Source organism: Lepisosteus oculatus, chromosome 3 (assembly GCF_040954835.1).
Source record: "Lepisosteus oculatus isolate fLepOcu1 chromosome 3, fLepOcu1.hap2, whole genome shotgun sequence".
Classification (NCBI taxonomy): domain Eukaryota; kingdom Metazoa; phylum Chordata; class Actinopteri; order Semionotiformes; family Lepisosteidae; genus Lepisosteus; species Lepisosteus oculatus.
In genome coordinates this window covers 8,381,942-8,409,869 of record NC_090698.1, presented here as the reverse complement: position 1 = coordinate 8,409,869, position 27,928 = coordinate 8,381,942, and the positions used below count along the sequence as shown (strand labels likewise).

General features: G+C 46.2%; 2 protein-coding genes across 6 annotated transcripts; one reads left to right on the top strand and one right to left on the bottom strand.

The window, feature by feature from the left end:
- Positions 1-44: 44 nt before the first annotated feature.
- LOC102697144 (SUMO specific peptidase 3) lies at positions 45-9,036 on the bottom strand. The gene is made up of 11 exons (XM_015340856.2): positions 8,884-9,036; positions 7,109-7,855; positions 5,452-5,664; positions 5,145-5,256; positions 4,076-4,223; positions 3,771-3,818; positions 3,333-3,410; positions 3,043-3,180; positions 2,798-2,881; positions 2,056-2,106; positions 45-1,179 (listed from the first exon to the last, which is right to left on the bottom strand). The coding sequence occupies exons 2-11, from the start codon at positions 7,815-7,817 to the stop codon at positions 1,069-1,071; spliced, it is 1,692 nt and encodes a 563-aa protein (XP_015196342.2). The 5' UTR covers positions 7,818-7,855; positions 8,884-9,036; the 3' UTR covers positions 45-1,068.
- Positions 9,037-11,950: 2,914 nt separating this feature from the next.
- Positions 11,951-26,581, top strand: tnk1 (tyrosine kinase, non-receptor, 1). 5 transcript variants are annotated; one of them, XM_015340834.2, is made up of 15 exons: positions 11,951-12,179; positions 12,883-13,000; positions 18,619-18,803; positions 19,283-19,353; positions 19,655-19,837; positions 20,500-20,652; positions 20,828-21,105; positions 21,337-21,463; positions 21,712-21,858; positions 22,061-22,155; positions 22,994-23,191; positions 23,387-23,457; positions 23,790-24,199; positions 24,288-24,383; positions 24,672-26,581. In XM_015340834.2, exons 3-15 carry the CDS (start codon positions 18,641-18,643, stop codon positions 24,792-24,794), a joined length of 2,115 nt encoding a protein of 704 aa, XP_015196320.1. In that variant the 5' UTR covers positions 11,951-12,179; positions 12,883-13,000; positions 18,619-18,640; the 3' UTR covers positions 24,795-26,581. The 5 variants fall into 5 exon arrangements, with proteins under 5 accessions (XP_015196320.1, XP_015196319.1, XP_015196322.1 ...); XM_015340833.2 differs by having other exon boundaries at positions 11,951-12,591; XM_015340836.2 differs by having other exon boundaries at positions 11,951-12,591; positions 12,883-13,004.
- Positions 26,582-27,928: the final 1,347 nt, after the last annotated feature.

Here is a 27,928-nt window from a genome sequence, read left to right as displayed (position 1 = left end):
GCCATTAATGAATGAACAGATTCAGATCAGATGGCCAGGAGAGGGGAGGTCGCAATTCTGCTTGTATTCTTACGACAGCAACAGTATGATCAAGAAACAGCTCATCAGTGCTGCCATTTTAGAACATACTAAAGGCACAACTGCACACTGTATTGTAAACAGAAAACTGCAATCCTGCTGCCTGTCAGTAATTAAGAACAGGACCCCCTTTGCATTACAAATGATATTAAAAAAAAGGAGAAAATAACATTGATAGGTTTAGGAATTGGAATGAATTTTTCAAAAATATCGCACATGCACAAATAAATTCACGACTGAATAAGAATCACATAGTGAGAAACCGGCGTTGGAATGAAATCAGTCCTCCGTCGTATTTATCCGAAATTCCAAATTCTGGGTAAATGTCTCTTTCTTCACGCTCCGGCAGAAAACCCATCGCAAGCCCAACCCAACCTTTTCTTCCTTCGGTCATCAGTTCAAATCCAACCTTTTATTTATCACTCCATCCCAGTTTTAAATATAAAACTTCGTGTTTTTTTGCGAGATACGTTGCCTGCCCTTTCAAACATTTCTTGCCATTATTTAAATAAAATGCCAAAAAACAAGGGACGGGGATGAACTTGAAACAAAATTCAAAACCGACAGCTGATGAGGGCAAGCAGACTCCATCGCTGTTCTTCAAAAGTTTCAGGAAAGTTGAAACAGAAAAAAAAAAGACATCCCTGGCTCTCCTCCCTCCCTCCCTCCCCAGGACAAATAAGGAACATAAAAAATAAAACTACACATATATAGTATAACCGATATCTGTTCAAGGTTTGGGCACCTTTGTGTGGTATCCACACACGTATGGAGTCCAGTTTCTCAGGGTCCAATGAATTCATGCCAGCACCCTCCCCCCAGAAAAAAACCCAATGATAATGGCGTAACAACTTTTAGTGTACCGCTGACGTCTATCGGCCTTAGAACAAAACCAAAGGAGGCGGGGGCATGCAGTAAAATAAACCGTAGCTGATGGAAATTTGCCCCAGCCCCCACACTCCTCCTCCTCTCTCATGCTCTCTCTCCGGCTCACAGAGAGAGCTTACAGTGACACAGTTCCTTGTACATCTGTCTCCTCAACTTGGGCATGTCCTGCTGGGTGAAAACGAAGGGCTGCTCCAGGGCCAGACACTTGCAATACTGAAACAGAAGAAAGACAGGGGAGAATTACCAAGTAATCAATTAATTGATGGATGTCAAATCCTCCTACATTTACTTTCTCTATAACATTGTCATACCATATATAGCACTATAGCAGTTTCTACAATTCAAGGAGGAATATCTTCTACATATTATGTTTCATGTCAGTAAGTGTGAATCAAAGAAAAAGCCAAACATGGATTCCTGCCCACTTTTCTAATAGTATTAGAAAAATAAGCTCTATATGCTTTTCTCTCACTATAACAAAACTGCCTGGTATCATTTTGATTTAAAATGAATCCAAATACAGGCACAGAAAATAAGCAGCAACTACTGTAGTCAGCTACTGCTTTTAACGTAAAATATTCCCCTAAAACCTCTGGTGAGACAGGGAAAGCAGGTGTTGGAGCCAGCTTGAAAATATTTAAAAAGTGTGTGCATCACCTGGGCTTCATGACCTCAACCCCCCATCCCCCAAAAAACACACATGAAGAATGAGGACCTGCAGGACGTCTTATTCCAACATGCCTTCTGTTAGAGCTGGCTCCAACCTGCCTTACAGGTGAAGCTCACAGGCAGCCAGCAGTCCCAGCACTCTCAGCCACACCAGCTGCCAAGGGGACCCCTTGCTAATTCAAGCCCATCTTATTATAGAGATGCACAATTGTGTGAATTCTAACCACAGCTAAGTAAGAGCATCTGCCACGCTTGAATTGGAAAACAACCATCACCAAGAGCTAATGGGACCCCACCAAAGCTTTATGGTTCAGGGAGCAGGGCAGGAATCCATGTTGCAGCGGACTAGAGACACGCATTAGTATCATTTTTAACGCCCTAAACTTCATGGATCAGCTGCTCCTAGTCGGATTCTCTCACCTGGAGGACAAAGGCTCCACAGTCGCTGTCGTTGTTCTGCCGGGCCACGTTCTGAAACACAGGATAGGACAACTGGCTTGGGAATAGGCTCAGATGCTGCTGCCACAGCAACAAACAAACCTAGTAGTAGCCACAAGAACATTTTTATTTGTAACTTATGGACCTGGGCAATGAAACATGGTCAAGTATTCCCTCCACAGTTCAACTGGCCGCCCTCTCGTACCACCCCCACACCTCCTGAAGAATCCAATATCCTTAAGGTGGAACAATGTATGCACAGAGATCAACGGTCCATCACAACCTTTATCGCAATCGCCTGTCATCATCTCCACTAAACTAAACCTGCATCCTGTACATGCACCTACCTACTGTTCCTATAGAAAGTCTACATCCTTTCCATAGCAACTATATATCGCACTTTGAGAAGATTTTATTAATCCTCCACCTAGACCCCCCCACAGGTTACCAACACTTATTTTTATTCTGATAAGGGCAGAAACAAGCTATTTTAAGTCAGCAATTTCTAACATTTTAACTTTCTATCAGTCAATTGTTTATCCAGTTATCATGTTAAGTGAATACAAGTTTAGTCTCCCAGGATAAATGCAAGGCAAAAAACAAGCCCATCTGCCTTGTTTGCTGCTACTTGTGTACTATCATGTTGTCTGCCTTTCAAAGTGGCCGTGAAGTTCACAGTGTCAGGCAGGGCAGACTGCCACATTGGGGAAGGGAGGGCCCTTACCATTTTGAAAAAACCTCTCCATCCTGTGAGGAAGTCAGTCTGGTCTTTCTTGACAGCCTCTGCCTGCAGGTACTTCGCGATGTGCTGAAAGAGAAACGCAGGGAGTGAGAGACTGCATTGGAGGAATAGACAACCAGCCCGAGAACTGGGCAGGAGGAGACTGGGAGCAGGAGACAGCTGTGCGCAGTCAGAACGGCGCATTAAAGGCACAAAATTAAGAGGAAGAGGCAGGAGTGTATACGGACCTTGGGACAGCGGCGGTTCAGGGTGCGCTGCGAGTCGAAGTAGGTGATGGAGCGCTGGGGCACGTCCACACAAACCAAGGACCAGTGCACCTCCAGGTGGATGGGGATCAGCAACAGCTGCTTCTTGAAGATGTCCACCTGGATGGCGGACAATCAGGGCACTTACATGATGTGAATGCAAAAACCAAACACTACAAGTGGGTTAGAAAGGGACAGATAAGTCTGACCAGCCCCTTTCATCATGGGGAAAAGACACCGTCTACCCAAACAAAACAAACAAATTCACTTACATTTTTTGTCCATCGCTTGACCCCTTCATAACCTTTTGTCCTCAACTTGTCGTAAAAGAAACTGTTAAAAAAGTGAACCTGCAGAGTAGAGATAAAGGACAGATGAATTGTTTTTTTCGAACAATTTAAATGAGTATAGAAATGTTTACAAACAGTAGGAGTTCACAGAATAAGCATTTTAAATTAGAAAAGGCTTCTGAGCATGCAATCAAGCTTTGCAATAGCAAAATGTATCCTAGCTGCTCTTCTTCCCAGAGCTGCCTGTCCAGCCTTTTCAGGCGGTCAGCTAACATTGGAGCCCAAGATCAGTCCGGCAATATCCAATGGGCATACAGGTGCCTTATATAAGCAGCTTTACTGATGGAGTTATTTTCAACATCTTTTAAAGGTTATAGGAAGTATAAACTCAGCTTCAGAAGGGCACCAGTGTTCCCTCACCTTGTCAGGCACTGCATCCATAACCAGATCTCCATACATGTTCATAACCTGAGGACAGGAGAGAAAGTCACAGGTTCCAATTCCACAGCTGGAGACTTCAGCCTTGCACCTAACTGATCAGTTAGTTTATATAAACTTACTTTAAAACAAAGCTGCTGTTTTACTTCACCACCACTACCTGTTCAGAAAAATACAACTCACAGAAAATAAAAATGGGCCAAACTGCTTGATCATAAGGAGTTTGATCTGTTCCCCTACAACATGAAAGTATGTTTTCCCCCCCAACAGCTTCTGGGCAGGCCCACCTGGTCATTAAGCCAGTTCTGCCCATACAGGGTGCTGAGGTCATCCATGGTCAGCACGTGGCGTTTGTAGTTCACCCGGAACCCTCTGACCATGGCGTTGCCTGACAATCGCTGGTAGGACTGAATTAAGTGCTGCACCACTGCTTTCCTACAGAGACAGAGGAGGAAAGAATCCATTCAGCCATCATAAGAAAGTGAAACAAAAAGAAACCATTGATCAACTGAAAGCCACTAATAGCACAATCCCAGGTGTCCTTGGGTTTGATCAGGGGACACCTTTTGTCCAGGGAACTATAATATCAAGCTGCAATGTTTCCAAATGTCTGGGCAACACAGTTCTTGAGAAAGGGTCCCATCCTTTCAGCTCCATCTCTAAATTTTAATTAAGAAATCTCTCACTACTTTAAAAGTGCAGACATCCCAACAGGTTTCAAACAACTGACCAAGCACCACCATGGTAGGGCTGAGATTAGTTAACCAGGGTTAACTTGGTGTTGTGGCACACAATGAGTCCTGCAACTTGCCAGGTCCCTGCAGATTTGCAACAATGTCAGCAAGAGATGCACTGCTCCTACCACTTATAGCATGTGTGAAACAAGTGCTATGTGTCTCCTTCTCTCCCAAGCAGTGGCAGGAGTCATGGCTGGACAGCCAACTCTTAAGGCAAGTGCGGGTTCCAAACAGGGTGGCTAAATGAGAACACATACTTGCCGATTCCAATTTGAAGTCAAATCATCTGTATCTTTTTAAGACTCGAAAAATACCCCTAGCAACCAGCAGATCTCCAGTATTTGAAGACTGAAGCTTCCCATTACTGCTAAACATCTTAACTGTTTAGTGCCTGGGTGACCAGTCCTGGTCCAGGAAGGCTGCTGTGTCTGAGTGTTTTCTGGGTCTCTTTATAGCGGCAGCACCTGAATAACTGGGAAAAGTCCAACCGGTTCTAATAAGCCAACGAGAATAAATATCCGCCAGCACACCGGCCAGGAAAGGACATTCCTTCACCTCCTTCGGCCAGACTGGCCTGCAACTCAAAGAGGAACTGAAAACGGAAACCAGAAGGACCTACCTGTGCGGCGTGGAGAAGTTCTCATTGAAGATGACCTGCAGCTTCTCGACCACTTCATCCGTGTGGATGGGGATCAGGCTGCCGTACTGCCGCAGGAACTCGTCCAGGATCCCTGGTAATACAATACCGCTGTGTCAAGTGACCTGCATCCCATTCCTTGATGTTTAGTTTTGGGCTTTTAAAAGTGAGGATTTTAAGGCAGACATTTCCTAACACACAGCTCAGCAGCTGAGAAGAAAAATAGTGAGTTGCTAATTAATCACTAAAGACCCCCCAGCACGCAGCTGTCGAAGACACATGCTCCTACCTTGGACACAAGTCATATGCTCGTCGGTAATGGCGCTCTGCAGGTTGGTGGGACCTTTGTCTCTGCCCGATGCAGAGGCGTCAGCCTGGGCCTCCTTGCCGGGCGGCCCCCCCATGCTGACCACCTGACTAATCTTGATCTCCCCTGGCTCCAGAGAAGACGGCTGACCCATGGGATGGTCGGGGAAGCCATTCACCCCAAAGGGCAAGGTTTCTGCAACACAGAGAGGGGCAGGCACACCGTATCAGAACTGTTATAGCATGCATCACAGTTGTAGTTGTTGTAGCAGGGCAAGGCAACTGTTGCAGAATTGAATCACAAAGCAACAGATTGTTTGTAAACTGGTATAGATAATTGCATGTAAACCTGAACCAAATGATTAGGCTCTGGAGAGCTCCCAAGTGACTCAACCACTAAAGGCACTTGTTCAGAATTCTTACGATCTTGGCATCCAAATGTGACCAGGGTTTCCCAAGCAATACCTAACTCTTATGAGGACATGACGGAGAGCAACAGATAATCTGATGCTTTTATGCAAAGGGACTCGGATTTTCTCATAATACCACGTTCAGCAATACAACAGTTTTTGAATTCACAGCTTTCAAGTTCCACGTCCAGATCCTGAAGGGTTGAGTTGACTAAGCCAGCACTATCTCAGCCCAGGAAACAGAAACTCCAGCGGCTTCCTTTAGTTTCTGGCCACATCGGAGAGGGACACTTCTCTCTTGCAGCAACTCTAAAACCAGAGGCTGCAGGGATGGGGGAAGCTGGCAGAAGCCACATCTTGCACTGGTACCCTTGCCGTGAGCTGAGCCAAGATGTAAAGACAGCTGCTAAATCCAACCTTCGTGGGTACGCATTAACAGGAAACTGGTGATGTCATTTTAGAGAGCGCTTTATTTGCAGATAATCAAACAAACTTACTGGGGAGGATTCTGACAAAGGGTATTCCTTAAAGCGACCCATCAGATCTGCAGTTCATGAGCTTAAAGGCGGTTTTTAACACTAGCAGGTGTTGCAGGACGAAAGTCCATGAGGATGCATTCCACGCACACAAACACTACATTGTGGAGCACACCAGCTCCACACATGCCCAGAATAATGCTAAGAAGCAAGTTGTGGCCATATTCCAATATTTCCCTTGTTTCACCACACTGCAACAAGAAATATCACCCACAATTTGCCGCAGCATCTGAATTCAACAAGCAGAGACTAGAAATCAGCTTAGACAACCTCCAGTCTGCGATTTAAATAGGTTTTGACTTTATTTTTTACACTGCTGCGGTCAGTCCTGATGCCACTTGGCGATACCTAATAACACGGGGACAGAAGCTAAAGCAGCACTCGAAGATAGGGGTCCCCCAGAGTGTTTCTAAATCAGCTGACAACAGAACAGTGCCCCTGGAACAAGAGGAAAGGCAACAATAGGCTTGAAGAGAAGCAGATCCAAACAATGTTTTTTTTTTTAATTTCAGATAAAAACCAAAAGACCCACCCCCTGTGGCCCACACCCAACACAGACCCCCAGTCCTCCCAGCATCTGCGTTTAACCAGACTGACTTCTAAACATTTAACTTCGACTCTTTGGAGCCACACGCCTCCCAGGGAGGATCAAGAGCAATGCCCCCTGCCACCCTCTCCATCCACCTCCGCTCACCTGACTCCGTGCCCCACTCCCCAGCCAGCTTGGGCTCCACGAAGGAGGTGGGGTAAAGTCCGAGCTCGTTGCCCAGGCCAGGCAGGGCTGGGGCTACCCCATTCAGGAGTGCCTCTGCCCGCTGGGGGCTGCCAGGCCGTTGGCGCTCCTGCTGTTGCGCCTGGGAAGCCAGGTGGCGCCACCTCCGCGGCCTGCGGTGCCAGAGCAGGCCGCTCCGCTGGGCCCTGCGGCGCCAGGCCCTCCAGTGCTTGGTCAGGGGGGCGCGGCAGTAGCCCCACCGTCTCCTCCTCCTCAGCCTGCGCGCCCGCAGCCCGTTGAGCCGCGGCTGGGCAGGGCTCCCAGGGCCATCTTCAGGGGCCACACCCCACTCGGAGATAGACGGTCCCCCCCAGTTGCCGCCGCCTTCTTCTTCTTCTTCTTCTTCTTCCTCCCCCTCCTCTTCCTCCTCCTCCTGGTCCATGCACAGGTCCCTCTCCTCCCTGCTGCTGCTGCTGCTACTGCTGCTGCTTCCTCCTCCTCCTCCTCCTCCTCCCCAGAAAGCCACCCTGTCACCCCGCCTGCCCAGATGGCCACGTCCCGGGCTGCTGGCGCCAGAGGAGGCCATGGAAGCCACGTCTCGGAGCTGCTCCGCGCCCCCGCCCGCGTCCTGCGCCGGCGCCAGCTCGCTCTGCCAGCGGTTCTGCGCCAAAGTAACGCCACTGTCTCTCATCGTCCACGGGCACACCACTGCCTGCGCCAGCTCGCCTCCTGCAGGCGGGGGACAGGGACAGAGGGCACAGTCAGTATGGAAGGATTTCACATTACAACCAAGAGGAGACCACCGACAGCCTGCACACTCTTTAGATTTTTGGAAGCGATGGAGCCCAGGGTCTCTTCAAGGAGCCCAGGGTCTCTTCCAGCCGTTTCATTAAGGATCCCAGGGAACCTGCCTCAACACGCTGGCTGAACAGCCTGTTTCAGACCCCCCTGCCCTTTGCGTGAAGCCGTGCGTCATGTTGTGGGCTCTAAATTTCACCTTGTGTCCCAGAGACCTTGTCAATGCTGGCCTTATTATACCCCCATCGTTTTCTTCCGTCATACTTCAACAAACGTCTCGCTTTTAAACCGCGTAACTAGCTTCTCGGTCGCGCTGCTGAAACCAAATGCGGATTCAGGCGGGGGGGAAAATAAACTTTTACTAACGGTTTTCCATAAAAAAAAAACAAAAATGCCAGGAACACAGCCTAGCTCTAGATTTGTTAAATCGAATTTGATAATTACTTATTCTATGTAAAATAACCATTTGCTAAAATAACAGAGATATTGTCCCCATACCGCAGGAAGATAGGTTCACTCTAATTAAAAAAAAAGGATAAAAAACAAAATGAAGCCGACAGCCTTTGGATTTAAAAGCCGGTTTGCCTTTTTAATTGAGCCCATACTTACTCAGGTACGTGCTAGAGATTACGGTCTATGAACGCCTCGAGGTCTACACCGGTCCGTTGAAACTAAACTCAAATTTCGACATCGGTGTACAAAGACAGAGATTACACCTTCTGCGTTATTTTTGTTTATATATACCAAAAGAGGAAAGGATGTATAATTAGTTACGCATAGTTCGCTGGAATCCATGTTTCTGAGAATATAATTTCTATACACATATCGGTATGCCCACCCCTCTCGATTTGAAAACCACGGGGCCCAGAGACACAATATAAACCATAATATCAACCTTCGCCACCCCCCTTCTCTCCCTCGGCATGCCGCCGGAGGTGAGGGACGACCGAATTACTCACCGCTAGTCTGGAGACCTTCCGTTTATTACTGCCTCGACCCTCTGCTCTGCCACGGGTGGAGGAAAAAAATAAAATTAAGTAAATATACCATACAACACACGGCTGCTTTAATTCCGCCTCATTCAATGAGCCTCGGCGCTGTTTTATTGCGAAGACAAACAACTTCCGCCGCCTTTCGCTTACGTCACTGACACGCTTATACTGAAAACTCGTCGCCTTGGAAGCTTAATGGACGGGTCTTACTGCATGAACACTGGATGTTTTTTACATTAATGAATGTGTATATACAGTGTATGTCCAGTAACACATATGTACTTGCAACATGCAGGGTCACCACGTTATGAAGGGAAAGAGACCATTTCTGCTTCTTTAACTTTACAAGGAGGGGTGTTTTCAAATATTCAAAAGAATATTTGTTACAGGGTTAAAGGAACATTATATGTGCAGTCTTAAAGCAGAATACGAATGCAAGCTAAGAGGGAGTGGACGAAATAAATGAGAAAGCCACTCAATATCCCTAAATACTTGACACTTTTCATCTTCTGAGAAAAGACATTTGGGTGTAATTGAATATATTGTATTACGTAGCCTTAACCAAAAGAGAGCGCCAAAGACTCGAGGTAGGGAAAATAGGGCATATAAAGGTTAAAACATCCTACAGATTCGTGATCAAGGCAGTAGAATAATTCTTGTCAACAGCCGACATAATTAGCTGTTTAATGTATCTATGAAACATAAGGAAATAATTTAACCTAAGCAGACTGAGGGGAAATAACATAGCTTAGGTATTTCAATGTGGTACAGCTGAGAGCTATGGACCAGAGCCCTGTGCAATATCCATGTGATTCCCTACAGATCAAGCTTAAGACTTAATTTAACAACTTTCATATTGCAAATAAAGCATTTTCCATTTGCAGTATATGCTCAGATGGGTGTTTTGCATGTTGAAGTTCTAATATTCATTTCTCACAAAGCTTTAGGATTGATTACATGAGCCTCTCCCCCACACACCCCTCACCTGATCGCCGAAGGAATCTGGGGACATAAAAAACCCACAGACCTTCCATTTAACAAGTGAACGGACAGCCTGTCTGGCAGATCAGGCCGAAGTGTGAATGATTTTGTTTTTTTCTATGCATTCTCTCAAGTTTCCTTGTCTTAAGTAACAATCCAGTTTGGCAAGCCAGGCGGGGGAATGGGGGTGGGGCAGTATGAGAGTCTGGCAGTTATACAAGAGCTGCTGTAAGGTTTCAGCACAGACACAGGCACACCAAGACGCATGCATCCAGATGGCCCCTCCCACCCACATCTTGCTGAACACAATGGCCTGGCTCTAGTGCAGGCCCCTTCAATGCGATCCACAATTCTGGTGGTGCCAGAGCACTTGCAGATCCTGCATCCTACATATTCTTGAAAGTGAGAGAACTGAGGGCCCCCATCAGGCTGTTTTGTTTTGGGAAGTCTGACTTGTGAACAAATAGTAAATGTTGAAAAGGTAAAGCTTGCGCTAAATATGGCATCACTGACCACAGGCTTCCAGCTCTCTCTTTTAGAATTGGGTGAGCATCAGGAACAAAATAAATCAAATCCCGACCAGGAAAGGAGACATTTCAAAGCATGGCGTTCTGTTTTAAAACTGCCCTCCCCCACCACACCCCTGGCCAGTTTATTAGGACCAGCAAGACCTATTTGCTCTATTTAATTTGTTCTCTCCTTGGACTAGCATGTTTGCTTGTGTCTCAGCCTTGCACTGGGACGTCTTTGTATGCAATGGGTGCCCAGCGAGAGGAGCACTGGTCTGGGTTACAGTAGAGGAGGTGTATAGGCTACAACAACTTTCCCAGTCACAGACCGAAAGTGCAACAATCCAGCTGGTTTTCCTGGTTTTGGTCAACATCTTAAACTGGAATTTCTTAAACCCAATGCTGGTGAGCCCTGCTTTTCTGTCCATCTGGCCTTTCAGTGGTGTAACTGAACTCTTAAAATGTAGTAATCAACAATCTTAACATTTAATTTTAATCTGACCATTTAGTTCTCAATCTTTACCCCACTGGAGTCTGCTTTCCAGTTCAGAAGTAGTTGGAGATTAAAAATTACCTGTAATAGTTTAACATAGTTACATAAAATTTGCCATGTCACTATGATATGGAAAGAAAGAAGGGGTTAATCATTAGTGTGTTCAAGGCTTTGTTTAGGTCTTTGATATCCAGCAGCCATATCACCCTGCAGCTCATACCCACTGAAGCTCAGCAGGTATGAGACCTCTTGGGAAAAACTATGGTTTCTGCTGGAAGAGGTGTTAGTGGGGCCAGTAGGGGGCGCTCACCCTGCAGTCTGTTCGGGTCCTAATGCCCCATTATAGTGACGGGGACACTATACTGTAAAAAGGCGCTGTCCTTTGGATGAGATGTAAAAACAAAGGCCATTAAAAATTCTGGGAAGTTTCTTGAAAAGAGCAGGGGTGTTACTCCAGTGTCTTGGCCAAATGTCCCATTGGCTTTACCAATCATGGCCTCCACAATCCCCATCTATGAATTGGCTTCATCACTCTGTTCTCCTCCCCACTGAGAGCTGGTGTGTGGTGAGTGTTCTGGCATACTATGGCTGCCGTCGCATCATCCAGGTGGGGCTGCACATTGGTGGTGGTGGAGGGGAGTCCCCATTACCTGTAAAACGCTTCAAGTGGAGTGTCCAGAAAAGCGCTATATAAGTGTAAACAATTCTTAATATTAAGGTGATTTGAAATTAAGAGAAGACTCAAGACTCCCTAGGGTATCTAATCTCTAAACCATCAAACTACAGTGCAGTCTGCTAGCCCTATCTTTCGACAAATTCCCTGTTCTGTAAATTTTCAAAGTCTGGCTGGCCACTCACGTCACTTCTTCTGTCTTCAACAGCCAATCACCTCTCAGTCACTCTCCCTTTCTGGCCAATCAATCCCTTCTTTCCCCGCTGTCCCAAAGCAGGACTGGCCAATCCCTATTCAAGTTCCCACCCCGCCCCTCCCCTTCGCCAGCTCAAAGGGGGTAAGGGGATTGGCTGATGGTGAGTTCACCTGTGTGGGTGTTCTAGTTGGTGGCAGAGAGACAAGACGAGAGCATCTGTCTTGCAAATGTTTTGGATGTGCCTTTCTCTGTTTGTGGCAGTTCCGCCTTTAAAATGGAAAAACTGAAATGAGGACATTCCAGTTTTGGTCATTGGTACCTGGAGAAAGTAAGGGACCGGCTCACCTGTGGTTGTGCAAGAGAGGGGAAGAGGAGGGAGAGAGAGAAACAGACCGAAAGAAGAAGACCAGGGTAAGAGTGAGAGTGAGTGAGAGCAAAAGAAAAACCCTACAGGTAAACCACCTTTCAAAAACAAAGCGGCAGATAAGAGTTTGTGGGTGTGGGCCAAAGACAGAAGGGAGGAGAAGGGAAAGAAAGAGGTGGAGGAAGATAACATGGATTAGTTTTGACGGAAGAGTGCAGAAAAGAGGAGTAGAGAAGACGAAAAAGGATAACAAAACCGGAATAAGAAAAAGCAACAAGGGGGGGGCACAAGGTGATGATAGTACAAGTGAAAAGGTCGAGAAGGACACCGGCTCACTTTTGAGCAGAACTGGTCGCTATCTTGTCTGGTTTATTGGTGGCAGTACTGGAGTCAGAAGGGAAACGGGAGAGCAGGCGTATGTGTGGACAGCAGGCTCGCAGCTCAGGGATTTCGTGAAGGGTAAGTTAGTATGCGGGACCGAGTTTCGGCATCCCGCGGCGCACGATTCTACGGAAACCGCCTGGGCCAACGTGCAATAATTTATTCTGACGTTAATGGCACGGGGTTCAGAAATGCACACCACATCCGAAAAACGCAAAAGTTTTTTTTTCCCTCTTTCTTTTAACAGAATACATAACAAATTACAATGACAAAAGTAACATTGTTTCTCTCGCTGGTTCAACAGTGTTTCTGCACCGGGACATTATTCAAACACCAGCCCTGAAACTTGTTTTTCTTGTTTTTCCGTAGTTCTGCCGTCTTTTAACCCTGCTCCCGTAGTGCGATAAATCAGGTGGCTACTCGCTCGTTTTACCTCTACGGTAGCCACCCGGTCCCTGGACACTTTGAGACAGCACTGAATGTGAAAGTAGGTATGAAAGTGAATTTTATTGTAAATTGCGCGCTAAATCTTGATTAAATTCGCATAGTTGCTAACTGCAGTGTGGGGCCTGAGAAAGGCAAAAGGTGCTAGTCCTGTGCGACTCGACAGGTGGGAAAAGCAAATGAACTTTAGTACAGTGCCGTAAACCCGAGGTAATATCCGGTCAATCCTATTTCGAAAGACTGAAGTATGATACAATTTATCGACACAAATGTAGTAATATTGACTAGTTCTGTACGTGGTTCTAAATACTTAAGTACTATAGGACAGTTAATTCAACGGCTCAAGGCGGACTGTGATCAGTATCTTTGCAAAACGAGATTAAATCCGATGATGCAGCACTTGATACTAATCCAGCGAACGAGAATAAATTGTATCCGACGATATTTCACTTCTGTTGGAGTTCCATTTTTAAAGATTGTCGATTTTCGCTGCGGTTATGCAGTGGCGCCACTGACGAGTTCGCTGTTGCCATAGCAAAACAGTCCCGGCAAGTTACAAACAACCCTTTCTTCCGTTTCGTTTAAGTAGAAAAACTTGTATATGAAGAAAGTAAAGGTAGGAATAACGTAGTCGAGGCCTCGAGAAGAAAAAAAAATAGAAACGTCGGAAACGCGGCATTTTGAAAAGAAGGTCTTCTGGAGTCAGATATAAAGAGCCCTAGTGCGTCTCCTCAGCAAAACAGGTTTGGACTATTAAGAATATTAACACTTCCACTACTATATCTATTGCTAGTGCCAGTACTATATCTGTCATTTCAACAGTGAAACATTAATGAAACAGATTAAGCAAAATATGAACAGGTATTTTTTCTGGCTTGATGACATGGGACTTATCCCAAAAACGTCATTCATCAACAGCACGGGCATATTCCCGGCATTGTTTTTTCACTTGAAAGAATCACGCAGTCATGTAACCCAGTTATGGGACCCTTCTGCAGAAAGTGAGCTCATCGAGATGTGGATCCGACTGTTAATGTGAAGTGGTGGCCTGTGCTCCCTGCATGCTTTAAAAGTTGTACTTCACCCAATAGCAGCAGTGGTCCGTGATCCAGGGAGTGGTGTGGTCCTCAGAAAATATGACCGTGCATATAGATCCAGATTTGACCCTAGATTCATAGTAGATCAATGCAGTGATCATGCAGAGTTCACATACAAGTTTGCCCTCGAGTGAGGCTTCTGGGGACCCTTATGGGTGGAGGCAGACCTACTAGCATCTTCTGGTAGAGGAATCCGACTGAGTTGAGAGGGTTTACTCTGCAACACCGGCTCAAATCTGGAGCATCCCACGAAGGCAAGAGAGCTCAAGTTTATTTTTTCTTTCTATTCCCTCTGACTGCATGAGATCCTTGGGTTGGTAAATTTGTAAACAAGTGTTTGGCCCTGCCTTGATGAGCACAGGATGAACCCATTACCTGAAACTCAAAAGTTCAAAAGACATTTCCTGAAATACTTCCTGAAATTACACCCATACCAGGGTGTAATTAGTAAAAAACAAGATCAAAACAGATGACGAATTCATGCATGATAAGAATCGGATCTTGTGAGCAGTGCGGGGTAGTGATGAGCAATGAACTCACTGACACAGGAAGGAGATTTTTCTTCCTTTTGTGGTGAAAGGATCATTGGAATAAATGAGCAAACCCCATCTTACCCAGCTCTCTAGCAGATCTTTCTCCCAGGAGCTTATTTGAAAAAAAAAAACAGGATGGTTCAAAACATTGCCAGAGTTTTTTCCAGCAATCGGAACAAATTGTTGCCCGCTCCTCCAAGCCTGAGCTGTTTTTTTGAGAGTGCAATTTGATTTCGGTTGTGCTAAGGGGCCACACCTATACATTAGTTGGATCTCGCCTGAATATCTTGGACTGTAGTGACTGGAAATGACACGGCTCACGCAGAAGTGACTCAGTTTGCTCAGTCAATGGATGTCTGCGCTTGTCGTTTCTTAGAAGTTCCCCAGTGGGAAGCCGAGCTGGAAATAAATCCAGTTTTTATCAAACCTTTGGACGTGGTTTCTTTTGAATTGAGTTAACATCCATTTAGGAGATGGCTTTGGCTTTTCAGCAGACTGGTGCAGTAACTTCCTTCAAACCTTTGGTACTGGAACACCCCAGTGGTCACCAGTTGCTGAAAGCCACTTATCGATGTTGTTGGATCTTCCCTGGGATCCAGCTTCAAACACTATGGCTGGGCTGATCTTGCAGGCAATCCCAAACTTTGCATAAAGATGCATCTCCTATTTTCCCTCTTAAATTCACTTCTTCCTGCGCCCATGAGGTGTTTTTCATTCCTGCTTGCTAATTGATTTAATTGCTAATTCCTCTTGTGTAATTCCCGGCAGTAGGGATACTTCATAGGCTGAATTTACTGGAAAGATTACCTGGCATGACACATAAAGGAGAAACAATAGGAGAGGATTGGCACATTGGTCAGCGTGTTCATAGCTGCTCACAGCACATCCCACCTCCAGAAACTACACCTGTTATACGGAAGCTTTCAAAATTGATTTTTGTATCTCTAATGTGAAGATGCATTCCTATATGGGTTTTTGTCCGAGAGCTGCCAGCTCTATGCATTGTCAATCACAGGATTAAGATGGGGGCAAAATGCAGAACTTGTGGCTATTTGAAAGAAAAAGTCCTTATTTGCCACCCATCCTGGAGTCTTTTCAAGTTAGGTATGTCTGCATAAAGGCAAAATATGTTCTGCTGTGTCCGGGAATGCTCAAACTGTTGTGCTGGTGTTCTTATTCAGCAGTTCTGAATTTCATGAATCCGTCTGACCTGCATTGATGAGAAGAAGGTTAATGTAAAAAAAACAGAAGGACTTAATTAAGGTTATAAGCAGACTGTTTCAATATGTTTGTATGTTTGGTTGCTGGAAGCTCATTGATCCAAGGATCTTATTTGTCCATTTCTTGAAGGACCTGTAGTCAAAATGTCTGTAAGCTGTGACATTTTTTCACTTGTTGTGGTTCGAAGGTTGGAGACAGGAGCAGTGCAGCAGTGTTAAGTTGGCGCTCACAGTTCTCATGGCTCTTGGGGTCAACTAAGTGGACATGGTGCCATCTGTTGGCTGGGTGACCGTGTATCCGTTCAGGAATGCCCTGTCGGATACAGGGAACGGTTCTCATTCCCTCAAGTCTCCTAGACTCAGAAAAACAACACACACTCATAACCCCACCCCACGGTCTAGAGAAGTGCCGGGGGCCTGCCTGGGCTGGCCTGGATCTCTGCTAAAACAAAGGTGTGAATCCTGGGAATCTGAGCTCTTTTCGGTTGGCATGCTTCAGTCTTTTTAAAGTAATACCAGCCCTAAAATATGCTTATGGTTTTCTTTCTAGCTGTACTCTCATTTAATAATAATTGCTTACACTTATATAGTGCTTTTCTGGACACTCCACTGTAAGCGCAGGTAATGGGGACTCCCCTCCACCACCAGTGTGCATCCCCACCTGAATGATGCGACGGCAGCCAAAGTGCGCCAGAACGCACACCACACACCAGCTCTCAGTGGGGAGGCGAGCAGAGTAATGTAGCCAATTCATAGATGGGGATTAAACCCCTACTCTTTTCCAGAAATTCCCTGGGATTTTTAATGACCACAGAGAGACAGGACCTCGGTTTAATGTGTCATCCGAAGGACGGCGTCTTTTTTCAGAATATTGTCCCCATCACTATACTGGGGCATTAGGACCCACACAGATCTCAGGGAAAGTACCCCCTTACTGGTCCCAAAATACCTCTTCCAGCAGCAATCTTAGTTTTTCCCAGGAGGTCTCCCATCCAGGTACTGACCAGGCTCACACCTGCTGAGCTTCAGTGGGCTGCCAGTTGTGAGTTGCAGGGTGATATGGCTGCTTAATTCGTAATTAAATGAATTATTTGCCAAACTAGACTCTTTTTCAGTTCTTCAGCAACTCGGTAATTCACAGTATCTCGCTGCCAGATATCATGTAACTCAAAATGACCAATTTATTAGAGGCTATGAACAGTTGACATAAGCAGTATCTGTCCTCATTGGAATTAAGCCTGGTAAATTGGAGAGGTAGACACAATTCTATCTGGCTGAAATGGTGAACGAGCAAAAGTCTCAGTGCCTGTGGCTCCCATATAAAAGACAGAAGAGAGACTGTTAGTGGTCTGATGTTAACAGATCACGCATTCTCTCAATGAAAAGAAGCAAAAGCTGTCGTGTTTTTTCCTGGACTATCCAATCATACTTCCATCCAATATCAGAAATTTGCTTTTCCTTCTGAGTGCAGGATAGGACTGAGTGCACTCTCTCTGCACATCTATTTCAGACTGATAGAGAGAGGGACAGTTTAAAGTACCAGCCTAACCTGCATGTCTCTGGGAGGCTGGAGGTAACAGGAGCACCTGGCAGAATATCAAAACAGAATGTGCAAACTTCACACAGAGAAGACTGGAACCAGACTTAGGACCCTGGAGCGATGAGGAAAGAGTATTAACAACCATGCAGTTGAGCTACATTTCGTTCACAGGCGTTTAACTTGGCAGAAATAGATTAACTTCTTAAGAGCGTGCAAAGTTTTTCACATTTTTTGCAACGGGGGACATTTTAAGTGGCATTTTAAAGACCAGTTTGACCTTTATTATTACTTCAAGACAAGTTTATTGTAGAAGGTTGAATTTGATGACACTGGTGATAGATTGTTCAAAATGTATTCTGTGTTGATATTGGAGAGTGCTTTTCACTGCCATTATTGTTCTCTGGAATACTTTCTGTGAATAAATAAGTGGAAATTAATACTGCATGTTGGACTTGCAAAATGTCAAAACTTTGACATTTGAACAATCTGTTATTCGAAATCAACATGTTGAGCTCTGATGGTTTAAATGGGTTTGTTGTCCTAAACAGTTCTTGTTATGTCCTTTAATGTGGGTGGTGTTTAAGCTCTAATTACAAGATCAAATCATATGTAATGTGGAAGTTGAAGAGTCGGGTGCTCTTGTTTTTGTGTCCTTTTCCTGCCTGTTGCTTTTGTGAACCTCCTTGCTCATAGCTCAGCTGTTTCTCACTTAATGATCCTGTCGAACCGGTATTTCCTCCCTGACAACCTGCAGAAAAATGCTTTGTGAAACTGCGAAAACATTTATACGATCTTTGGTGCATTGTATTTTTGGATCTACTTCAACATGCTTTCTGTTTATTTCTTTTCTGTAATTCACTTGGAAATATGCTGAAATATGGAGTGGGCTCGGCCAACTAAGGCCCGCTTATTCCCAGCTTCCTTTAGCGACTTTTACCTGCTGTCTGTGAGATTCTAATCAAAGCTAAATGCACCATTGATGGGAATATTTAAAGAGTTATTGCAGAGTTTGCCAGTTCCCCCAAAACCATGGCTTCACATCTCAAGACCACCTCTCTCCTCTTTCTGCTGCCGATATTTGTGCCCTGTCCCCTTCCTTGTGTTGAAATTGATGTTTAGCAACATTTTAAGGTGGATCTGAAAGACTTCATCTTCACCTTGAGCTGGGGATTTGGGGATCAGTTTACAACTGATAACGCGTCACACGGTCATGCTGTATCAGTATATATACAGTCCATGTGATAAATGCAGTTTCTCTCGGTCTGTGCCAGGAGTGAAGTGCCCGTGCATGCCATGCTGATGGACCAGGACACTCAATGGTTGTACCAGGTCCTACTGGAGATCCAGCTGGAGAGGTTCTACCTGCTGATCCGGGACAACCTCAACGTGACGCGCATCGAGCACTTCACCTACGTTAAAGACGCTGACCTCGAGCAGATAGGTATCGGAAAACCTGGTGAGTCCACAGCTGCTGTGGTCGGAAACTGTTTGGACACACAAGCTTGCCAACACATGCGAAAATCCGGCACCGCCACTCATCCAGCACAAACACCCACATACAGAAAAGGCCTCCCCTGCATTTTCCTGAAGAATCCTGCCGAGTTGCCCCCAATTTCCAAAAGAGCTGTTTGTCCCACCCCTAATTTATAATGGAAACTTCCCAAGTCTATTTTTTGTGATTTTGCAGCTGTTGGCATAGCCAAATGCGGAAGGACAACAGCAAACTACCATGATGTTATAATGTTATAATGAGCTGAGAGGTACAGTGCCTATTTACTGCCAAGACAACGTGATGCTGTGTCCAGTTTGTTCAGTATGCATGTCGGGGACCATATCTGAACGTACATTGATTGTAGCATCTAACTGTGATATCTGTGTGCTAGAATTGTGAGGACATATAAGCAGAAATCTCAATGATGTCCCGGTGTTTTCCAGGTCAGAGACGGCTGTGGGACGCAGTTAGGAAGTATAAGATAGCCCTTCGCAATCGCTCACGGATACCCAAGGTACAGTGTCATCATCACGACGTATAGGAATGTTAATATAACTCTGGGGTTTTATTCCATTATGAATTTTCTCTTCACTTCACTGGATTTGATTCCAGGCATTCCTCCAGGAAACTCCTCTTTGAGCGACACAGTGTCTTCCTCTTTGCCTATTGAGGGAAGCAGGAGGAGGCTGAGAAAAGTTGTACATGAACTTACCCCATCACATGTTGTTCCTGACCTCTAACCTCTATCCAGTGAAAAGGCGCCCTGTCTTTTCCCAGCATTCTTGAATCTACATTTCACCGCCACCTTCTTGCAGGTGTTCAGTGGGCGGAGCCAGGAGCACTATGACCAATCAGGAGGCAGTGCGGGACAACCAGAGGTCGGGCGGTCCCTGGCCTGCCTGATCACGGACCGTGATCTGACGTTGTGCGAGAAGTTGGGCAGTGGCTCATTTGGGGTAGTGAAGAGGGGCGAGTGGAGAACGCCCACTGGCAGAGTGGTGAGTGGGACAATATAGTAAGATAGTGATAGGGGATGGGAGAAGACAATATATCTAACCTCTTCTATTTGCAGATCCCATTTATGTCTGTGGTCCTTTGCACAGGTTAAAACTTGGTGTTTAGCTTGAAAGGTGTTCAGTGTCCATTCATGGTCCTTTTATATAGCACTCTCTAGAGGTAGGAGATGGCCCAGTTACTCCCCCACTGAAGTGCACCTCCTCTGAGGGGTGGCAACCCCATTTTGCTCAGACTCTCAGCAGATGACAGAGAGAAGAGAGGAATTATAGCACTTAGCCAGTTCTACTAGAAAGGGGAGTGTAGGCAGGACCCTGCTATGAATCCTGTAATGGAATGTAATCGGGACTCTTTATGAACGGCCCATCTACTGTAAGTCCTTACTCTCTATTGTCTCCTGGCAACAGATGAAAGCTTTAGACTGAAAATCTGGGATCACAAAGCAGAGAGAGTGTATACCACCTGCTGGTTTACTAGCAGCATTGCACTCACTGCAGAGGAATTCTCTTTTGCACTCTCAGCACTGACCAGGCCCCCTGAACTGGGTTTCTTAGATCTGTTTGGTTAAGACCTTCAATCTCTGTCACTGTGCATCCTGACCCCCTCTCGATCCCTTTCTCACGCCCCTTCTTTTCCTCTCTTTCAGATCAATGTTGCAGTGAAGTCCCTTCGGACAGACATGTCCAGAGAGACAGACACTCTGACAGACTTCTTGCAGGAAGTAACCATCATGCAGACCCTGGACCACCCCAACATAATTAGACTGTATGGAGTGGTGCTCACACAGCCTTTGAAGATGGTAATACCTGGTGCTCTGATACGCACACTAAAATACACTGGTACCACTGATACGCTAATGGGCTGACTTAGTAACACACAAATCTACTGATGGACTGACAGGCTAGAGCATTGATATGCAGAGACACGGAGGAAGTGAGAAACTGATCCTTGCTCCCTTCTTATGTCTTCTCCAGGTGACAGAGTTGGCCCCCCTGGGTGCTCTGTACGACACGCTAAGAGCGCGGTGTGGAGAGTTTCCCCTGGCACGGCTGTGGCTCTTTGCCACCCAGCTGGCAGCAGGCATGGCATACCTGGAGTCCCGGCGCTTCCTGCACAGAGACCTGGCAGCCCGGAACGTGCTGCTGGCCTCGCGGGAGCTGGTCAAGATAGGGGACTTCGGGCTGATGAAGGGACTGAGCACCGAAAGAGACCACTACGTCATGAACACCCATCGCAGGATACCCTTCGCATGGTACTTCCCGGGCAACATCTCTGCCTGCACCTTTCTGTCTGCCCGTACCTCCGTCTACACCATCGGTCTCTCACTCCCTAGTGGTCTGTGCCTCTGCTTCTGTCAGTCGGTCCGTCTCCACTCTCGCACTCCCACCCTCTCAGTTTTCTCTTGCTTCCTGTTTCTCGCTCTTTCCCACTCTTCGTCTCGCCCACGCTCCCTCATTCTCCTTGTTCACCCTCACTCTCTCAGGTGTGCGCCGGAGAGTCTGAAGACGGGAACGTTCTCTCACTCCTCGGATGTGTGGATGTACGGAGTGACTCTATGGGAGATGTTTACTTACTGCCAGGAGCCATGGCTGGGTCTATCAGGGCGACAGGTAACCCGTATCCTGCTGTTTGAGCTCGTCAGACACACAGACGTATAACTGACTACATGGATAGTAGTATGTTCGAAAAGGGGGGGGAAGGGACACATTTCCCGGATTTACCATTTTGCACAGGCTGTTTTTTTTTTTTTACAGCTGAACCACAAATGAGTATTTCCACCAGTTCTTCAGTGGACGCTGAAGACAGCAGTGCGTGTGACAGGCCTGGTGATGCCTGTCTCTCTCTCTCTCCCTTCCAGATCCTTTGGAAGGTGGAGAGGGAAGGAGAGCGCCTGCCTCGGGCCCCGGACTGTCCTCAGGAGATGTACGCGGTGATGAGGAAGTGCTGGGCCTCCAACCCCAGTGAGCGGCCCTCCTTCTCGGCCCTCAGCTCGTTAGTGGCCGAGGTAGCGGCCGCGACACTCCCCACCACACCCCTCATTCCCATCCTGCTCCGCCAGTTCACCCTCACTCCTCCCTCTCCCTCTCCGGCTCTGCACCCCTCTCAGCTCAAGCTCCCCTGACCCCGTTCCACTCTCCCAGCTCACCCTCTCGCTCCACCCTCGTCTGATTCCCATCGCCGCCGATTTATTGACTCTCCCTTTCCAGGCTCAGCCCATGGAGGTTTGCGCTCTCAGGGACTTCAACGAACCCAGGAAGCTGCGCCTGCAAGCCAACGACGTCATCACTGTGGTCGACCACGGGTGAGAGAGAGAGGGTTGCAGAAGTGGGGCTCGAGAGCCCAGTCTCCCAGGCCCAGGTTTGCCCAGAAAGAGCTGGGCAAAATTACAGCCCATTTCCACGGGCGTTGTCTTTAATGAAAAAGACTGATAATCCTTGATGGGAATTAACCTGAACATTAGCAAGCTGTTCAAATACATTAGACGGTATAGTCGAAAAGCATGCAACAATGTTGAAAATGTTTTAGATCGTAATTTCTGCACATGAAAAGCTTAATATTGCATGGGGTAAGTAGTCTGGTGCGTGACTTCAGGAAAAGCATGAAGCTTGTGGTTTTGCAAAAACTGCTGTTGGCATGTTCCTCACATTTTTCTATTATTGTTATTGCACATTCGAGTTTTTACAACTGACCACTTGATCTGTACTGCTTTGATTCTATTCCATATCAGATTCGTTAAATGGGTGGTACGGTGGTGTGGCTGTTACCATTGTTTGGGTTCAGTTCCAGAAGGGGGTGTCCTCATGCCTCTGTGGTTTTTCGCTTGGTACTTTGGTGTGCTCACATCTTCCAATCACTGGCAAATTGGCATCTCTATAATGTTCCAGATACATGGTGAGCCTGCTATGGAATGCAAACCTTACGAGCAATAAGCTCTTTTTGCTCATGAAAGGATGGATGAATGAATGAAACATTGAATTGTTTATTGAACGTTTATTGTTTATTTCCTGCTGAGTTTCAAGTTAAAATGCATGGACAAGTTAAAAGGATTCGACTGTGTCTTGTGCCATTTTGCATTTTGCTGTGTCTTCACCCTGTTTCCCTGTGGTCTTATTGTGCTCTCCCGTTCCCCTCTCCTTCAGACTGGAGATGCTCGAGTGGCGTGGCCAGAATCAGAGCACCCTGGCTGTGGGATGGTTCCCCCCTTCCCTGGTGGCACCCACTGCGCCCACTCCCAGTTCCCTGCTCATCAGCGCCCCCCTGAGGAATACCCTGGTCCATACTGGCCATGGAGACGTGCGCCTAGAGCGCAGCTGGGGCTTCCCCAACCGCCCGGATGAGTTAGTTTCACCACCCTCTTGCTTTGTTGTGTCATATTGTCACTGCGCTGTGCCTCACTGCTTCCTGGGCTTTATAGTGCTGTGTCTTCATGCGTGTGTTTATTGACTCTCCCAGTGCTGGATGGGAAAACAGTGGGTAGAAAAAGACTCTCCGATTTGTACAACTGAATTGCTCAGCTTGTCTATCATTGGCAGGAATTACTCAAGGCACTCTGGGAACAAGAAGGACAGGGAGAGGGGGCCCTCCAACCTGGGGAGAATGGCAGGTACAGTCATTCATGTGCATGATATTACTTCTTTGAGGACTGATTTTTTTAGACAGCAGATTGGCACAAAGAGCAGATCCCAATATAAGAATACAGAAGGGTGTGCTTAAAACTCATGGTATGGTCCATGTGTAAGTCCAAGTATTATTATTTTTTTCCCCTTATAAATAATTGTTTAAACTTTGCAAGCCAGAGTAACAGCTTGAACAAAATCTAAGTTTTACGATTATTACAAAATATTGATTTTCCGATCAATACGATGAGACCTCAGGTTTTCTTTGGTTGTGATGTATGTGTAGTGTTTTGATGGTTTATGGCTATTATCTTTCCAGGCCTGTCCAGGAGCCTGGAGTCAGTGCTGGACGGGCCCAGGGGAGGTGGCCCACATGCCCAGGATGTGCACCCTGATCCCAAAAGGCATCCAGACCCCAAGGGTCCTAGTGTCCCTCCACCAGACACGCGGCGTCTTAGTGATGCCCCACCACCCCGCCCGGCATTGCCCAACATCAAGCACTTCAAGATTCCCCCACAGAGCCGTGATCGCCGAATGGCACTAAACCAGATTCCTGGCTTTTGGGTCCCACAGCAGACCCAGGCCAGACTGGAGAACGCCAGCCAGCAGGAGAGCTCGGCTTGCAATCTGACCAAAATGGCACACCTCGCCCGGTCCACGCCACAGCTGGACAACCACAGTGAGGTGCACCCCCCGCTGGCAAATGAGAGGAGCTCCATTATTGCTCAGGTCTGTCTGTAACTTCAGCTCCAAGATCTGTGAGTTCTCCCCAGTGGTTGGCCTGTAAACACTTCTTCCCTTGTCTTCAATTGGCCAGGTGCAGGATGCGGTGCATGGAGTGACGATTGAGGAGTGTCAAGATGCCCTTCGGCGCCACGACTGGAACCCTGTCAAAGCAGAACAATACCTCAAGGTATTTCTGCCTCTCTGTCTCGGTGTCATACTCTTTCCATCTGTCTTACTCGCTCATTCTCACACTTTCTCTCTCATTGCTGTACCTCACATTGTCAGTGTCAGTTCCATTCTCTCGTTATCTCACACTCATTTTATCCCCCTGTCTTTAACAACCACTGTCTCATGCTGTCCCAGTCTGTCAAGAGTCACACCATTTCACTGTCTCACACCCTTACCGTCTCAGTTGGCTGCCATTGTGTGACGCACATTAACCCAGTCTCACTCTCATTGTTGCTCTCTTTCCCAGACAGAGCAGCTGTATTTCATGTGCCATCACTCCAGAGAGAACTGTCGGAGGATCCTGGCCAGGTTCCAGTGGAACTTGCAGGCAGCCAGCCGATACATGTTGCAGGACAGACAGGCCCTATGACCAAGAGAGTAAGACGGGGGGGAAGTGGTCTCTGATCTTACAGTAGAAGTGCTGATCTCTATGGCCATCTCCATCCTCCAGCCTCCTTGGACTTTGTTTCTCTCAATCTTGGCCCGTGCCAGTGTCTTCAAGGCTGCTCTCAACCAATTGTCGAAACTTTGATCTCCGAGCTAATATTTTGACTGTGCATCCTTTTCATGGCGAAAATCTGTGATCTTCTCCTACCTAGTGTGGCCTGGTGTTGTTAATACCTGAACTGCAGTGTTGCTTGTTTAAAGCAGGCCTGGGCATAACCTCCCAGAGTTGCAGACTTGTCCATCAGCAGGATCGCGTCTGTGATAAATAAAGCTCTGTGCAATAATGACCTCGGCAGATGGAGTGAAACAATGCACCCAACAAAGGGGCAGTCTCTGCAGCAAAAGGCAATGCTGTCAGGCACTTTAGCGCCACCAATCCCTGGACTTTCTGATAACCTTGCTAACATTGTCTACTGGAACAGAAACTGCTGGACCATTACTTCTCAGCATGACGCCAAGTGAAGGTTATACTACTAAGCAGATGGGATAGGATGGGGCTATATCTGAAATATCTCTCAACCTTGAGGACTGCATCACGCAATGCCCTGTTCAAGCAGTTAGTCATCTTTTATTTACCAAAGACATGACAGCTGGGAGACAGATTCCATTTTTGCCACATGCAAAAGCCCACATACATTAGCTGGGGCATCCTAACGTCCCCCGTCAGTCGTGGCCGGTCAGTATGGCGCAATCCTACGGCAGCTGCCAAGGTGAACTGTTGGATCGTGTGGTCGTCAAACGCTAGAATGTGCAGCAGGGAGAGAAAAACTAAGGTGGGTAAAAAAGTGACACTCTTGCTGTGTACAAGACATTACCCTGGTCCTGATATGTAGGATTCATGTAATCATCATCAGCACATTTTCATCACAGGGCCTGTGGAAGGAATGGTAATATATCATTGGGGTTTTCTGTTGAGTAATCCATTGTGTATTTTTTTAGTAATATATTGCACATTTTACTGTGATGCCACAGTGCAGTCCAGTTTTAACCTCAATTATTCTGGGACTAGAATACCAGGAAACCTTGTAGGACAGACTTAACTTTATCTGCGTCTAAAGGCTCTTGTTACTCAAGGCAGTCTACTGGTAGCTTGTGTACCTTATCACCGTGTCCTGCTAAGTTGCCTCTTGTAACCCTGCCAGCAATCCTATTCCTATTAGTCATGCACCTAACAATCAATAATTAGCCATCATTTACCTGTTAATAATCATGAGTCTCTGTTCAGAAGTGAAAAAGGGTAGAAAAAGACAAATGCTGTTGCTCAGGCACAAAGCTTTTTTGTTTTCTTGTGACATTCTCAAAATGCAGTGGGTTTGCTGCATTTAAAGGAGAAGTGGTGTAATGGGTAAAATCCCCATGATGACATCAGATTTACAGGCAAAGCATTGCAGTTATAAGAGTTGCCATGTAGCAAGGGCCAATCTGAGACACCTCTGCTCCTCCTGGGTTTCTAAGTGTTTGTCCCACTCCAGGGACTGAGCAGCAACTCAATGCGATTCCGGGGCTCTAAGACCTGAAGTGGGTGCAGGAGTATGGCATGTTCTGCATTACTATTACTTTTTAAATTATAATGTTAATAACAGATGTAAATAATAGATGTTTCCACTTTGAACTGTGTTTTAAGATATTCAATTTGAGAAACCAGGTATACAGTATATCTGATCGGACTCATAAGATCTGTTCCTAAAATTAAAATTATTTTCTTTTAAACTGTGTTCCGGTCTCTTTTTCTGTTTTCTTTGTGGACACACAAATCTAAATTTCTAAATCTTAGATTTAGAAATTTAAAAAATATATTTTTTTAAATCATTTTTGCTCACTTCTTGTTCTTTAAAGGCTATTGGAGGGAGGGCCCTTGACCACTGGACCTTGAGAATCCCTTCCTTTTCCATGTTTTGTAGGGGACTTCAGTTTAGAGGCCTCAGGTTCACATGACCCTCATGTTGGGGGCAGGGAGACAGAGCATTAGTATTTTAGCCTCCCCATCTTAGCCTATGCAACAGTGATTTCAGCAGCTCACACATCTGAGCTCCCACTTCCTTGAACCCTAAACCCCTTTTCCCAGACCTTGATACCTAGCAGTATAGCTACACTATCCCAGACTGTCCCAATTTTCTTTTGGAATAGGGTGAAGTTCCCTGTTCTAGTATTTTCAATGTAATGTTTCAAACTAAAGTAAAAAAAGTGTAGTATTACATTTCTTTTAACCTGTGCTTTCATTGGCTGACACTGCACACAGAATGCTGTATCAATCTGGGACCTAAAGCAAATAAGGCCCCATGTAGCAGTTTGAAAGCAGCAGGGTTTTGTTACAAATAATGGGATTGCAGGTCACATCAAAAAGCCTGAAGTTAATGCCCAGTACTCCAGCTGGGTAGCTTGCAGACTATTTTGGGAACTGCTTCCCTTGATCAGATGACTGTGAAAAGTAGAAAGAATTTCTCTGGGTAAATCTCAATTTGTTTTAAAAAACACTTCATGGTTTCAGTTTTTTTCTCTGGATCATCATAAATTTAAATTGGAATGTTTCTCACTGACTGCCTGCGCAATTACGATTTTGCCGAAACGGTCTGGATTACACAGGCCAAGACCTTGTACAGTCCCTGTTGAATCCTATTAGCTTCCACTAGAGGGTGTTGTGTTCTTTGTGTGCAGACCTCTACAGAACCAAATTACTGTGCTGCTTGGCTTTGGGAGAAGGCAGGAACCAGGACTAACATCAGATTTTCCAATTGTTTCCAGCTGTTTTAGCTAAGAGGCCTCTGTAAATGCCCACCTCCTCCTCTTCTCACATTATTACATTTGGTCTTGAAATACTGGCAGAGCCTTGAGGCCTCGTCAGATCCACATCCATTTCTAATGTGGAGGCCGGAGAGCCCCGGGTCAATACCTCAGGCGGGAAGGAATCTGACCTGGACACGGAACACCTGCCGGAAGCCGCCACAGTGTTTCAAGAAGGGCAACGACAACGGGCCTCACCCCAAACAGGCAGAAATACTGACTACAGCATTGTCAAGCTGTAACATCATGTACAACACCTGCAAACGTCCATGAGCC

What these genes read in the sequence shown, in the direction of transcription:
- LOC102697144 (XM_015340856.2), bottom strand. Translation starts at nt 7,817, where the DNA reads ATGAGAGACAGTGGCGTTACTTTGGCGCAGAACCGCTGGCAGAGCGAG. An exon ending in AACTTCTCCACGCCGCACAG is followed by an intron (nt 4,224 to 5,144) that starts GTAGGTCCTTCT and finishes CTGTCTCTGTAG; the next exon opens with GAAAGCAGTGGTGCAGCACT. An exon ending in GGAGAGGTTTTTTCAAAATG is followed by an intron (nt 2,107 to 2,797) that starts GTAAGGGCCCTC and finishes CCTGTGTTTCAG; the next exon opens with AACGTGGCCCGGCAGAACAA.
- tnk1 (XM_015340837.2), top strand. Translation starts at nt 18,641, where the DNA reads ATGCTGATGGACCAGGACACTCAATGGTTGTACCAGGTCCTACTGGAG. An exon ending in CGCAGGATACCCTTCGCATG is followed by an intron (nt 21,106 to 21,336) that starts GTACTTCCCGGG and finishes TCACTCTCTCAG; the next exon opens with GTGTGCGCCGGAGAGTCTGA. An exon ending in CAACCTGGGGAGAATGGCAG is followed by an intron (nt 23,458 to 23,789) that starts GTACAGTCATTC and finishes TTATCTTTCCAG; the next exon opens with GCCTGTCCAGGAGCCTGGAG.